The following is a 15,104-nucleotide window of genomic DNA, read 5'->3' as shown; positions in this document are numbered from 1 at the left end:
GACGGCTACGAATAATACAGATGAGAACCCTCTTGGTAGATAGTGCGGTCTATATCTTATTATAAGGTACTCTACCTCAGGTGAGCAATACCTTGAGACTTCTTTAATATTAGACATTGCGCACCAGCTGTTATTGACAAAGACACACACCCCCACCCACCCCTCGTCTTACCAGAGGTTGCGTCTCTGTTCTGCCGGTGCATGGAAAATCCCGCTAGCTCTATATTGTCCGTGTCTTCATTCAGCCACGTCTCGGTTAAACATAAAATGTTGGTTTTTAAATTCCATTTGGTAGGATAATCTTGATCGCAGGTTTGGAACGCCACTGGAGTGAGGCGACACCATTCTTACAAGAAATTCCATAATTTGGTGTTTTGTTGGTGGTGCAAAACCCGTTCTCAGGCACCGCTCCAGAATCTCCCATAAGTGTTTAATTGGGTTGAAATCTGGTGACGCAGACACGCACACATGCACACACCCTTTAAACCCCCTATGCTCCTTTGAGGTCCCTCTTTCAAAGTCACTGAGATCTCTTCTTCTAACCATGGTAGCCAAAAATAATGGGCAATTGGGCCCTAAGCATGATGGGATAATAATTGCTTAATTAACTAAGGAACCACACCTGTATGAAAATACTTTGTATCCCTCATTTAGTCAAGTGTTCCCTTTATTTGGGCAGTTACATGTACCTTTATTTACGTATTTAGAAGTTGTGAGTGTGTATTGTACAGCAAAATCATTCTCTAACATTTCCAGACGACCCACCCTGAGGGGCTCCTCCAACATCCAGGAGGGTTCGGAGAAGAAACGGGAATCCCGGAAAAGCGGCTTCCTTAACCTCATCAAGTCTCGCACCTCCAAGTCCGAGAAGAGCCATGGAGCAGCCGCCATCACCACCCCGGCTTCTGCGACCGTCAGCACTGTAACCGAGGAGCCCCTATCCCCCAAGGCTCCGTTGCGGGACCACTCAGAAATCTCCCCTGACCGCTCAGAAAAGCCACCAACCCATGAACCCACTACGGAACAGCACTCGGAGAGTGACAGTAAGGGGGGTCCTCACGGTGGCTGGCACTTTGGGGTCCCCGTAATGGGCATGGACCTCCTGGCGGAGATGAGAAAAATGCATGAGAAAATGGCCTCCCATAAGGTGGGTAAACTGACCAGTTTTTGCTGCTTTTGACAGCTAAATCTATGAACCAGTAGAACCCCTTAGCATCACTGAACTACTGAATAATTACTTTCTTACAGGGTAACACACAACCTCCTCTGAAAAAGTTTATTTTAAAGTTGAATGTACACTGTATTTGCTGTCTTCAACCTTCGATCTGCCAATCATTTGGAAGGCTATAGATCATCATGAGTGGATAAGTGTGTGAAGGTGTTGCCCTATAGTGGCTCTGTATGGAACATCCATGTCTCGGCATGGTTCAGACTGTTGAATACGTTCATGCACGAGTGCCCTCATAGAGCCATGCAGCGGAAAACACAATGGTGCCTATAAAAGCAGGTTTAGGACGAACTGAAGACATTGTCCATACTGAAAAGATGTTTGTTTGTTCTTTTGACAGTCTGACTCATCTTCCTCTTCAGACAAGGCAGATGGTAAACAAGGTGAGTTGGCCTCTATATCCCAATCAGATAATTAGATGTTTTATTCCATTTAGTGATATTTAATCTTTATGTACTCAAAGATGGTGCAACACAATTATGCCACAACGTCTGTCTCACTGGGCATCTTGCCAGCTGCCATGTGGTACAATAAAATGAACAAAATATTGAATTACATTACAGTGCTAGGTAACACTTTGTTCAGACAGTCCCTTGTAAAAGCTCTATGAACCATCCATACGTTTGCTGTGCATTCTGTTTCTAAGAAGTGTCCGATATGGGTCTTCTTTGTTACGTCTCTCTCTGTAGGAAAGCCAGAGAGTCAAACATTGTCGATATCGCCAAAGTCTAAGCCCACCAGTGTTACACCCAGACCCCCAGCACCCCCGGGCACCAAGCCCCACCTGGGACCACACAGTTTGGGACTTCTGAGCCCTCGCACAAGCAGCAGCCACAGCCCAGGTAAGCATATGAATAAGTATACTTTACTGATAGTGATATGGAGATGGGAAATAAGGCCATCAGAATCAAAAATGGATCAAGAAGAAGAAGACTTTGTTTATTGTGATGTTTGTCTTAATCTGTAACCACTCTTTATTTGTTAATGAATTCACCCTCAGGTGACACCCCTGACTCCCTTCTTGGAAACGTATCCCCAAAAGGACCTCTGCCCGCCCCTCGCCTGAAGAGGGCGCCGTCAGACTGTGAGCAGGAGGGGGAGACAAGCCCCATTAATGGTAGGTTTATGTATCTATTACCCATGTACCCTCCACCCAGAAGAACTGTCTTAGGAACAGCTCACGACAGTGCAAAATGTTGATATTGAGAGTAGAGGAAAAATCAAAGCTATTTTGCTTCACGTAAAGACAAAGGCATTCATTTCAATTAACTGAGAACATAGTATGCTATACAAATTGTCACTGTGTGAGTTTGGTAGAATTGAAGCATAAAAGCATCTTTCACCCTCAGTACGAAAATGGATCCACTGTCTACTGTAAGTCCCTCTGGATAAAAGTGTCTGCTAAATTACTAAAATGTTAAATGTAATGTAATCTCTCTCTGTCTGACAGTTGAACTCACAGGAGACTCTAGCCCATTTGACTTAGACCATGAGACGGACAGGTCTGTTATTGGCGGGAGACAGTGGTCTTCCCTGAAGAGTTCCACTTCTGTGGTACAGGAAGTAGAGGGTCGAGAGCGCACCAAGTCCCTCCCTGCATCTGGTTAGACCAATTACCTTCTCTCCTTCAGGTCTTAAAAAAAACTTAAGACATGTACAGTGTTGAGGTGTAGTTTTGCATCTAGCAACAACCAATGGCAGTAATGTAAGTTTTGGCAGGTCCAATTGTGGCCGTACCTTTTGAATAACATGCAATTCTCAGTAATAGTAGTTGTATGGGTTTCTCCAGGAGCTCTTGTTGTTGAGCTCTTGTTGTTGGTTTTAGTACTCACACAACTGTGACGTTGCGTTTGTAGTCTCAGTAGTACCAGTAGTTATGGTTGTAGGCTACCAGTTGTAGCTTCCTCGTTGTTTAGTACCATATCAGCTAACACACCGCTGTCTTGTGTCACTGTCCTTGCAGAGAGACCTTTGTCCATGGTGGACGCTGCCCACTGCCAAAGCCCTGGAGTGTTTGATAAAGAGGACAACACGGAGGAAGACTTCCCTCCTCCCCCTGACACAGACCAAAGACAGGACCTTATGCCTGACAACATGGAGGATGAGGAGGAGGAAGAGGACACCATCAATGACATCGTCCCAGTGTAGAGAGAAAAGATACATCAAGTTTCTCCATACTTTCCTCAGTGTTCCATGGAGTGTCCAAGTGCACACTTCTGGAGAATTGTGGAGAATCGTAATGCAGACACATGGCAAAGAACAAAAAAAGCTTATGGACAAAACCTTGCTAATATCTTAGTCTTAACAAAGACCGTTGATTGGCTTATTCAATCAACCAATAAGCAGTGTTGTGTTCCTATGTCTAATGTGCATGTAATGTATATTTGTCAATATCTATTAACACACTGAAAGAGATATATGGATGTGTTGACAAATATGTATGGGATTTACATTGTACCATGGGCAAATTCATCAAGTAAACCTTATTAATGATAGGCATAATAACTTTGATTTATCATGATTTATATGAAATACATTTATTGAGGGGCTTGGTGATGGTTTCCATATAGTGTTAGTTTTATTGGCTAAATTGATTTATGCTGAAAATACACAAACAATTTTTTCAGTTTTTTTTTACAATGCATGCATTGTAACAAAATCCTTTACATGTAACATCAAGTTGTCAATAATCCTGTATTTGTATATTTGTAACAATAAAAAATATTTCTACTGGTATACTGCCATGTATGATCTATTTTGCCTTCATATAGACCTACTTCATAAAAGGTATGTGTTTTGCATAGGCTTACCCTTGCGTGACATTTTGTTAACCGTGCAAATCTCTCTCGGTCAAAATAACATGATCAATATATTCGCCTGTAATTACCCCCCCAAAAAACGAAATTCTACCTAGCTAGCTCCCTTAGCATTTTTTTATCATATTTTTTTTATACCCTCTCCCTGGAATTTGTACTAGCAAACTAGCTAACCTTAAGTCTCTGTCGATCAGAAGCAAGGATGGTTTTGCACTATGTACCGGATTGTAACTACTACTCCGATAAACATTTATAGATTTGGCCTACTACATGATACTCAAATTTTCCCTATAATGAGGTTGCTACAACCTAGCCTATGGATGAAAGTTTACAACGTAGGTGCACACAGGTCGATAGAAATATTTGAGGTGACGCATGGATAGACAATGACACATTCAATACCGCCTTGCACACTCTTGCCTGATCTAGGGTGTAATCATTAGTCCAACAGTTGCAAACCAGAGTTTCTATTGGGCAAATTCAGGTATGTTATCCCAGTTTTGTTCCATTTACTTCCGTTTAAAAAACTTTTTCAACAGAATCGGCAGAATGAATACTCCCCTGATCACACACAAACAGTTCACTTTCAAAGCCACATACCAACAGCTCGTTATATTCCGTCTCATCTCTACACGCTCTCCTCTCACCTTTCCCTTCGATTGTGGACTTAAATGCAAAACCCATCAGCTGTAGGTGAAAAAAACGCTCCAAACCATATCATAACCGCTACACACAGCCTACATCCATGTCACCATATTAACTAAAGTAACATCATAGCTAATAGAACTAACGCGTTAGTAAACCAGCTACAATCATGCCGTACAGTGTACAGTCAGCAAGCAGTTTAGCATCTATACCGGCAGACCCGGTGGCAATAAATTAGTCAAACCAAAAGCTTACCTTGACTTGGAAGAGTTCCAGTGTTGGATAGTCCTAGCCAGCTAGCTAACATATAATCCCTCTATTTGAGCCGGGTGTTTGAGTAGGCTAAACTAGCTAGCTGCATTCTCTCTCTCTCTGTTGCTCCTACTTCATTTTTTAAAGAAATTAATTTGTTCAAAACTGTTCAATTATTGTCTTTCTCTTTGCATCGCCCACTCACCACATTTTATGCACTGCAGTCCTAGTGAGCTGTAGTTTATCCTTTCAGTACTAGACTAATTCTGTAATCCTTTGATTGGGTGGACAACATGTCAGTTCATGTTGCAAGAGCTCTGATAGGTTATGGAGGATGTGCTCTGGAAGTTGTCATAATACCTGTGTCAAGTCTATTAAAGGATGTGAGAACCATGAACCTCTTAGATTTTGGAATGAAGTCAATGTACCTAGAGGAGGACGGAAGCTAGCTGTTCTCCGGCTACAACATGGTGCTACCCTACAGAGTGCTGTTGAGGCTACTGTAGACCTTCATTACAATACAGTGTGTTTTAATAAATGATTTGGTGACGTGAATATATTTTGTATAGTTTTATTTAAAAACGATAACTTTTTAAATGTTGATCAATTTTATTTTATGAAATTAACTGAGGAGGATGGTCCTCCCCTTCCTCCTCTGAGGAGCCTTCACTGTTGCACACCTACTTGAGCATCATAGTCAAGTTGGTCTCCCTTGTTTGCGTTTGGTGGAGTTTAAACTGAACTACAGGGAAGGAAACATCATCAGTCTCTGTGAGAAATAGACTTATGCATACGGATAAAACTCTATCTTTTCACAACTAACATTTTGGATTCACGCTGGTGTATTGGGCACGCGTCACCATGGACAGCGCTTTTGACAACCTGGATGCTACAGGCTTCCTACACATATGGCAACATTTCGATGTTGACAGTAAGATCTTACTCTTGAATAGTTATAACTATGTTGCCTTTTGATTACTATTCATATTAAACTGTGTTAGTTTATCAGGCAATGCTTTCATCGAAATTCAGACTGAACTTTGCACCATGTCTTGAAGATAAAACAATACGGATTTTTTTATATTTTAAGTTATGCATTTGTTTGTTTATAGATAATGGTTATATTGAAGGAAAGGAGTTGGACAACTTTTTCAGACACATGATGAAAAAACTTGGGATGAGTGTAAGTAGGCTACTATTCCTTTACCTTGTCATTGCTAATGTGTACTTTCAGACTCCCCCCCCCCCCCCCCCTCAAAAAATACTACAGTAGGCTTAGGCAAGTAACATTCTAGAATCTTCTAATCAGACCTACTTTGCTGACCTTTGTTGACGGCATTCAACCGGTGTCGAAATTAGACAACCTCTCTGAATCCAATCATTAGTCACGTTTTGTCTTTCATTGAAATGGAATTAATTCCCGAAAGGGATTTTGCACAGGTAACACTGAATGAAATACACAAATAAGTGTAACGAATATGTTCAAAAGTCACTGTGTTGTTCCTAAAGGATGAAATAACGGATGACAAAGTTGGAAGAATGAAAGAAAGGTTCATGTCAGCTTATGACACCACAGCTGATGGTCGCCTGCAAATCCAAGAGGTGTGTTTACTTGTATTTCCTCAAACCTCCTTTATTTGTCTATATAGTGCATTTAGTATTAAGTATACTTAGAACCCTGCAGGTGTGTTTGTGTCAGAGAGAGAGAGAGAGAGAGAGAAACTGATCAAACAACAAGTGGTAATTGGATTGTAATCAAAATGCCCTAACAACACCTTCTGTGTGTGAAGCAGCCTTGAAATGACATAATTGCTCTGTCATTTGCATCATGTTATTGCCTTGCTTCATCTAACAGCATGCAATGAATTAGAATGAGTTTATGTCACATTTCGTTTTCTAAATGTTATGTTGACAGAGGAGTAAATTCCCCTTGAAGCTGAATGGACATGTACCACCTTAATTCTATCAATTTGTAGGAAGAAAATACACAAGATTTAGTTTGACAAAACATTTCCCATCAGTGACCGAATAATGCCTGCCTGTGAATGTTGATAACTTATTTGATTGAACATAAATGTTCCAGTTGGCCACCATGATGCTACCGGAGGAGGAGAACTTCCTACTACTGTTCCACAGAGAGACGCCATTGGACAACAGTGTGGAGTTCATGAGGGTAAGGTCAAAGATTACATATGAAGTGTTTCGGTCCAAAAACCTTCAACGTAAATGCACAAAAAAATACAACCTATTATTGGTTGGGTAGTGTGTCCTGTATTCTCTAGAACACTTTCATCAAAACTAAATCTGCCTCTCACTCCCCCCCACAGATCTGGAGAAACTATGACACTGACAGCAGTGGATACATATCAGCTATAGAACTCAAGGTACAGTTGAAGAATGCCCTTCTCCTAATTTCCATGCGTTCAGTGAGACCCTTGCCATGGCCCTCTCAGAGACATTGTCTTAGCTAGTTGTTGTCCACTTTCTAAATCAACATCAATGAGTGGCCAGAGTTGTTCATGTTTACACAGTTGCTCTAGGTCTATGTTGACACGTGTTGCTTTTAAGGGTCTTTCAGAAGGATGCCCCCTGTCCTCTTATGTGGACAAGGCAATAGGGTTGGGCCAATATACGATTCAATCGAATATCGTGATATTTGACATTGACAATATATTGTGATGTGCAAGACTAATCTATTTGAACTTTTCTAATCAAAACAGTGCAGTTTTATCAGTTAGTTTATATCAATATGTTGAAAATAAAGTCTAAATGAATTAACTTATTGTTCGCCACACTAAGGTTATTTCATTAGAATGTGACCATAATATCGTAAATAAGCACAAATACTGCACAGTCTGGAATAATCTAGCAATTATCGACGCGAAACCATTATATTGGATACCGCGATATTTGGAGTAGCATATCGCAATATTTGGAGTAGCATATCGTAGAAGAGCTCTCCCCAAATATTGCACCAACCCCACAAGGCAAGGCACAAGTACTTTTCTTAGAATTTCCAAACAAACACATGGTTTATAATCCACAGTACATTTTCTGAAGAGTAAATGGACAGGATGTACATACAGTACATGATACTATTTGTGAACACTTTGATTCAGAATAACGGACAAAAGTGTTGTGGCACACATTTCTCCCCTTTTTTTATTTCGGAGTGTCTGCAGATCCGACTTCTCTGGACCCCTCTTCCCGACAGCTAAAGGTCAGAAGCTTCTACGCATTACAGGATTCTCTACTTTACGCATAGTCTCCACTCTGCTCGTTTAATAAAGTTAGATCAAAGCTGAATCAATGTCTGCAAAATCACATAATGATAGTATTCTACATAACAGAACTGAATATAATAGCATAGCATTACTGTAAAAAAAAAAAAAAAAAAAACACCTAATTTCTTATGAGATTTGTGTGAACCGTCGCATTTTTCTCTCGTGTGGCCAAAACTCAACAGTGTACGACACTAGTCAAAACATGTGTTTTGATTTCAACTAAACACAGGTATGCTACATTTGTACGTGAAGTAGAGGTAAAGAAACACTTGAGCAGAATGTAATTCAAATCTTCAGCTCTGGGGACAAGGGTTCCAGGGGGCAGGACGGGGCGGTTACCTACGGATTTGCAACTTCTGACTTTTTAAAATTTTGTATCTATTTATCCTTTATTTGACCGGGGGACGTCAAGTTGAGAAACCACCTTTTTTCACATGAGACCAAGGCCATGTTTACCAAGCGTCTCAGACTAGTAGGACTACTTACAGTATCCAGGATCGGTTTTGTCTTTTAGATTATAATGAATGAATCCTAGATCAAGATACTATACAGTTGAAATCGGACGTTTACATACACCTTAGCCAAATACATTTAAACTCAGTTTTTCACAATTCCTGACATTTAATACGAGTAAAAATTCCCTGTCTTAGGTCAGTTAGGATCATCTCTTTATTTTAGGAATGTGAATTGTCAGAATAATAGCAGAGAGAATTATTTATTTCAGCTTTTATTTCTTTCATCACATTCCCAGTGGGTCAGAAGTTACACTCAATTAGTATTTGGTAGCATTGCCTTTAAATTGTTTAACTTGGGTCAAACGTTTCAGGTAGCCTTCCACAAGCTTCCCACAATAAGTTGGTGAATTTTGGCCCATTCCTCTTGACAGAGCTGGTGTAACTGAGATGGGTTTGTAGGCCTCCTTGCTCGCACACGTTTTTTCAGTTCTGCTTACAAATCTTCTATAGGATTGAGGTCAGGGCTTTGTGATGACCACTCCAATACCTAGACTTTTTTGTACTTAAGCCATTTTGCCACAACTTTGGAAGTATGCTTGGGGTCATTGTCCATTTGGAAGAACCATTTGCGACCAAGCTTTAACTTCCTGACTGATGTCTTGAGAGGTTGCTTCAATATATCCACATAATTTTCCTTCCCCATGAGCCATCTATTTTGTGAAGTGCACCAGTCCCACCTGCAGCAAAGCACCCAAACAACATGATGCTGCCACCCCCGTGCTTCACGGTTGGGATGGTGTTCTTTGGCTTGCAAGCCTCCCCCTTTTTCCTCCAAACATAACGGTGGTCATTATGGCCAAACTGTTATATTTTTGTTTCATCAGACCAGAGGACATTTCTCCAAAAAGTACATTATTCCTTGCTGAGGGGCCTTTCAGGTTATGTCGATATAGGACTTGATTCACTGTGGATATTGTAACGTTTGTCATCGGAAGGAGACCAAGGTGCAGCATGGTAAGTGTTCATGATACTTTAATTGCTCAAAACACCAAACAAAAAAATAACGAATGTCACGTTCTGCAGGCTACACAGCGCTAACAAAAAACAAGATCCCACAAACACCAAAAGGGGAATGACAACTTATATGTGATCCCCAATCAAAGACAACGATAAACAGCTGCCTCTGATTGGGAACCACTCGGCAAAAAACTAAGAAATAGAAATAAACTATAATGCCCACCCTAGTCACACCCTGGCCTAACCAAAATAGAGAATTAAAGCCTCTATGGGCAGGGCGTGACAGATAGATACTTTTGTACCCGTTTCCTCCATCATCTTCACAAGGTCCTTTGCTGTTGTTCTGGGATTGATTTGCTATTTTCTCACCAAAGTACGTTTATCTCTAGGAGACAGAATGCGTCTCCTTCCTAAGCGGTATGATGGCTGCGTGGTCCCATGGTGTTTATACTTGCGCACTATTGTTTGTACAGACGAATTTGTACCTTCAGGCGTTTGGAAATTGCTCCCAAGGATGAACCAGACTTGTGGAGGTCTACAATTATTTTTCTGAGGTCTTGACAGATTTCTTCTTATTTTCCCATGATGTCAAGCAAAGAGGCACTGAGTTTGAAGGTAGGCCTTGAAATACATCCACAGACACACCTCCAATTGACTCAAATGATGTCAATTAGCCTATCAGAAGCTTCTAAAGCCATGACATCATTATCTGGAATTTTACAAGCTGTTTAAAGGCAGAGTCAACTTAGTGTGTGAGTAAACTTCTGACCCATTGGAATTGATACAGTGAATTATAAGTGAAATAATTTGTAAACAATTGTTGGAAAAATTACTTGTGTCATGCACAAAGTAGATGTCCTGACCGACTTGCCAAAACTATAGTTTGTTAACAAGAAATTTGTGGAGTAGTTGAAAAACGATAACTCCAACCTAAGTGTATGTAAACTTCTGACTTCAACTGTACCTATCCTAGATCAGCACTCCTACTCTGAGACACTTTATAAATATGGTCCCACCTCATCTTATCGGCTGTCTTCCTCTGTGTCCTCCTAACAGGGTTTCCTGCAGGACCTGTTCCTCCAGCACAAAAAGACCATATCCCCCAACAAACTGGAGGAGTACACCAACACCATGGTAACAACAAGCCCCAGCTCCTTTACTCTGTGCCTCAATCTGAGGACTCTTGAACTGTTGTCTCTCAAATGAGTATATGCTACCTTGTTCAATGGGCAATTCAATTTGGATGTAAAACTGATTTTGTAATTTAAGTTTATTTCCTCTAAAAGGATGATTGGTAGAGAGCTATACACTGAGTGTACAAAACATTAGGAACATAGACTGACCAGGTGAATGCAGCTGAAAGCAACGGTCCCTTATTGATGTCACCTGTTAAATGCACTTCAATCGGTGTAGAGAAAGGGGAGGAGACAGTTTATAGAAGGATTTTTATGCCTTGAGACAATTTGAGACGTTGCGTATGTGTACCATTTTTAAAGGGTGAACGGGCAAGGCAAAACTATTTAAGTGCCTTTGAACAGGGTATGGTAGTAGGTAGGTATGGTAGTAGTAGCCAGGCGAACCAGTTTGTGTCAAGAACTGCAACGCTGCTGTGTTATTCACACTCAGCAGTTTCCTGCGTGTACCAAGAATGGTCCACCACCCAAAGGACATCTAGCCAACTTGACACAACTGTGTGAAGCAGTGGAATCAACATGGGCCAGCTTTGGACAGCCTTGTAGAGTCCATGCCCCAATGAATTGAGGCTGTTCTGAGGGCAAAAAGTGAATGCAACTCAATATTAGGAAGGTGTTCCTAATATTTTGTACACTCAGGGTATATTGTAATGCTACTATACCATTCAGTGTAGATGAGGAGTGCACTAAATTAGTTATTTCTCATTGAAGTATGTCATTGGCTGTAATAGTCTTGCCTATGAATCCCCTCAATAGTATTAGTAATTGGATGGTACTAGACTGTGCTGGAGGGTGATCAGCTCTTTCAGTACTGTTGTCCCCAAATAAAATAATCACCAAGTAAAATTCTGAGTATGTGTAAATGTACCTGGCGAAGAAAGGTGATTCTGATTCTAATGTTTCTGTGCTTTAACAAAATGGCTAATGATTCTGATGCTTTATTATGTTTATTTTCCCAACAGATGGAGATGTTTGACAAAAACAACGATGGCAGGCTGGATTTGAATGACCTAGCCAGGTACTAATTATCAAGCAATTGTATTCCCCACATTGCTTGGTGGCTCTTATTGTGTGTCTAATTGTTTGTGAGTCACGGAGCCGAACTGTTTTCCTTCTCCCAGAATCTTGGCTCTAAAAGAGAACTTCTTGCTGAAGTTTGACATGAATGTAAGTATAAAAATGTTTGATGAATTCCACTGATAACTTTCAGTCAGATAAGACGTTGTCAATTCACACTCCATCTTCAATTACTTACTGTCGTCCTCATTGGCTTGAATTAGAGGAACTAAATTGTGGGTGTTGTGGTACCACTCTGTTTCAGGCGTGCAGTCAAGAGGACCGGAAGAGGGACTTTGAGAAGATATTTGCTCACTATGATGTGGTAAGTCATTATACAGTACGTTAGCCACAACATAATTGCCTTCAACTTCAATTGGAATTGTATGGTTCATTGTGATAAGCATATTTCATTAAATTACAATGCTGCTTATAATGACTAGTTGTGATTTTACTGATGCTTCATTGGCCTTAATTATAAAATATAATATCAGTATAAATGCGATAGAATACACAGCTGGATTGAAAGTGGATCAGTACAGTGGCATAGGCACGGGTGGACTTGGGTGCCCACCCACTCAGATTGAGCAACATATATTTTTTTTTATCTTATCTTTTTACCTAAACATGCAAACACCATCGCATAGAATTCATAGCAAGCACTGCACTGGGTTAGTCAGAGTTGATTTAAATATAACAGAATAGATGACCTGGAATGACATTCACGCTCACGGGAGGGATGGCAAAAACAACTAACTGAAAGCCACACCCCCAATAACCCATGAATATTACTGAATTGAGGCATAATATGCCACTGTGCTTGTGTGGATACATGCACCATGGCACTGCCTGTTTCATTTGGTCATTTGGCAAACAAGACAGCTCATGTAGTGCCTTATTCAGTCAACACATGCTAGATTTTCTCTCAGCCTTTTGGCAAAATATGTAGAATAGCATGAGATGAGCTATAAAACTGCACATTTTCCTCTCTGCCCCATGGAAAAATGTGTATAATTGCAGGAAATTACCTTTTAAAACAGAAAAAAAAATTCTCAGCCTCATGGCAAAATGTGTAGAATAGCATGAAATTAGCTATACATTTCTGCAGCTCCACCCACCAACGAATTCCTGGCTACACCACTGGATCAGTACTAAGATGTATTCACAGTACTTAATGAAGTGGTGGTCCTGTTGCAGTGCCATGCTCCTCTGTGCTTCGTGATTGTGGATGTGTGATGTAGTACATTGTCCCATTTAAAAGAAAATCTGAATTCTAAGCAGAATTTATATGCTGTCCTCTTTATAATCTCCCAAGGCACACCAGGTGGTAGATCTCATTGCTCTTTCTGAAGTCAGCCATTTTGTTGTTTACAGAGTAAGACGGGTGCTTTGGAGGGTCCGGAGGTGGACGGCTTTGTCAAAGACATGATGGAACTGGTCAAAGTAAAAAAATTTTTTTTGCTATATCCCATTCTACAAATGTAGTTATATAAACGTATTATGTATTAACTAAGATATCTGATGCTGTTATATTGATTCTGCATTATTGTAAGTTAAGGTCTCCCACTTCTGACACCATGTTACTTTATATTTATATGGCTGAAGCAATGAGAATTGAGTCAAGTTAACAGTGGGTCCAACTGTATTAGACTGTGAAGGGTTTGAACTGTGATTGATCTTGAACTAATGGTTTGAATATGCTTTCTTTATACCCAACACAGCCTATCATTAGTGGAACAGACCTGGACAAGTTCCGCAAGCTGCTCCTGGGTCACTGTGACATGAACGGTGATGGAAAGATCCAGAAGAATGAACTGGCACTGTGCCTCGGCCTGAAATACTCCAGTTAATAGTCCTCTACGGGAAGAATGACAGACATTTTCATTGCCCTAGTTAGCACCACAGGCTAACCGCCACTAACGGGGCGGCAGGGTAGCCTAGTGGTTAGACCGTTGGACTAGTAACCGAAAGGTTGCAAGTTCAAATCCCCGAGCTGACAAGGTACAAATCTGTCATTCTGCCCCGAACAGGCAGTTAACTCACTGTTCCTAGGCCGTCATTGAAAATAAGAATTTGTTCTTAACTGACTTGCCTAGTAAAAAAAAAAATTTTTTTTTTAAAAAAATACTCATGTCGCAATGCCATAGCTAATACCTTTTGGACAACCCAAGAGCATTGCATGATGGCTGGTTGAAAGGAAGTTGTTACATAGAGTAGACCCATTGGGGAATTGGTTTTGTGATCCTTCATTTTGTTTGACTGTATCTGTTTTGATGACAATTATGATTAGCTTTGAGAGTGTTGTGTGTGTGTGTGATCCATGCACGTGGCATATGCCTATAACTTGCAGACATGTCGTGGTGATCTAAGTGTTTTGGGACGGAAGTTGTATTGGGATATTTGTGGGATGTATGTTGACTTTATTACCATGATGGCTGCATTTACTTTTCAGAACTGTGCTGTTTTTGATGTGCAAGACAATATGATGAAAATAACTGTCAATATGGTTTGACATTTCACCTCCTAGTTTAAATGGTATTGGTAGACAACATGTCATGAAATACAGTGTATGATATGAACCACAATCTCTGTGTCCCTGGGCATCTGCATGTTTCTCCATTCTGTAAGAACAGTCTGCAATCATAAGCACATACAGCTCTGTTAATGAACAAACTATTTATACAACCATAACTAAATTAGTAGTACATGTCTGGTGTATACCCATTGAATCAGAGCAGACAATGCTGTGAGCCTTGGGCCCGCAGCCGTGATGATGGCCGGGCTTCCATTCTCCATGAACTCAGTCCTTTCGTGCAATAATGGATTTTCACAGAGTTTCATTGCTTTAATGCTTGGTAACCAGAGCATTTCAAAAGCACAACACACAAAATGCTATGGAAACTGATTGAACAGCAACTCCAAGAACCCATTAAAGAGATATACAAAGCAAACATGGTCGGTAGTAAGTAGACCAGTATGGCTTTAAAAGCTTTTCATGAGTTCATTGGGCACTGTGTTATTCTGTGAAACCATAGTACACTGTTATTTGTGTCTAGTTGTAGGCTGATGTCATTGCTAAAAGCCCCACCAGATGCCTGCCTGATTATGGCAAGTGAAGTGTCTCTAACTTAACAGCCGCTCACCAGCAGGACAATTAC

At 40.6% G+C, this 15,104-nt stretch overlaps 2 protein-coding genes across 3 annotated transcripts in view; both read left to right on the top strand.

Moving 5' to 3' along the window:
- The window catches only part of carmil1 (capping protein regulator and myosin 1 linker 1), a 35,877-nt gene extending 31,913 nt beyond the window's left edge, over positions 1 to 3,964 (top strand). For both annotated transcript variants that reach the window (XM_031793589.1, XM_020505481.2), the window contains 6 exons: positions 757 to 1,147; positions 1,569 to 1,611; positions 1,918 to 2,070; positions 2,229 to 2,345; positions 2,679 to 2,831; positions 3,192 to 3,964. In XM_031793589.1, coding sequence (XP_031649449.1) covers positions 757 to 1,147; positions 1,569 to 1,611; positions 1,918 to 2,070; positions 2,229 to 2,345; positions 2,679 to 2,831; positions 3,192 to 3,376 — 1,042 coding nt within the window. In that variant the 3' untranslated portion in view covers positions 3,377 to 3,964. The remainder of the gene's footprint in view (positions 1 to 756; positions 1,148 to 1,568; positions 1,612 to 1,917; positions 2,071 to 2,228; positions 2,346 to 2,678; positions 2,832 to 3,191) is intronic.
- Positions 3,965 to 5,658: 1,694 nt separating this feature from the next.
- On the top strand, positions 5,659 to 15,018 carry LOC109907598 (secretagogin). Its single transcript, XM_020505661.2, has 11 exons — positions 5,659 to 5,872; positions 6,054 to 6,124; positions 6,451 to 6,543; positions 7,025 to 7,114; positions 7,269 to 7,325; positions 10,754 to 10,831; positions 11,853 to 11,908; positions 12,012 to 12,057; positions 12,212 to 12,271; positions 13,321 to 13,389; positions 13,668 to 15,018. Exons 1-11 carry the CDS (start codon positions 5,803 to 5,805, stop codon positions 13,794 to 13,796), a joined length of 819 nt encoding a protein of 272 aa, XP_020361250.1. The 5' UTR covers positions 5,659 to 5,802; the 3' UTR covers positions 13,797 to 15,018.
- The last annotated feature ends 86 nt before the right edge of the window (positions 15,019 to 15,104 follow it).

Source organism: Oncorhynchus kisutch, linkage group LG17 (assembly GCF_002021735.2).
Source record: "Oncorhynchus kisutch isolate 150728-3 linkage group LG17, Okis_V2, whole genome shotgun sequence".
Classification (NCBI taxonomy): Eukaryota; Metazoa; Chordata; class Actinopteri; order Salmoniformes; family Salmonidae; genus Oncorhynchus; species Oncorhynchus kisutch.
The sequence above is the reverse complement of the archived record's forward strand: the minus strand, read 5'-3'. Positions and strand labels throughout refer to the sequence as shown.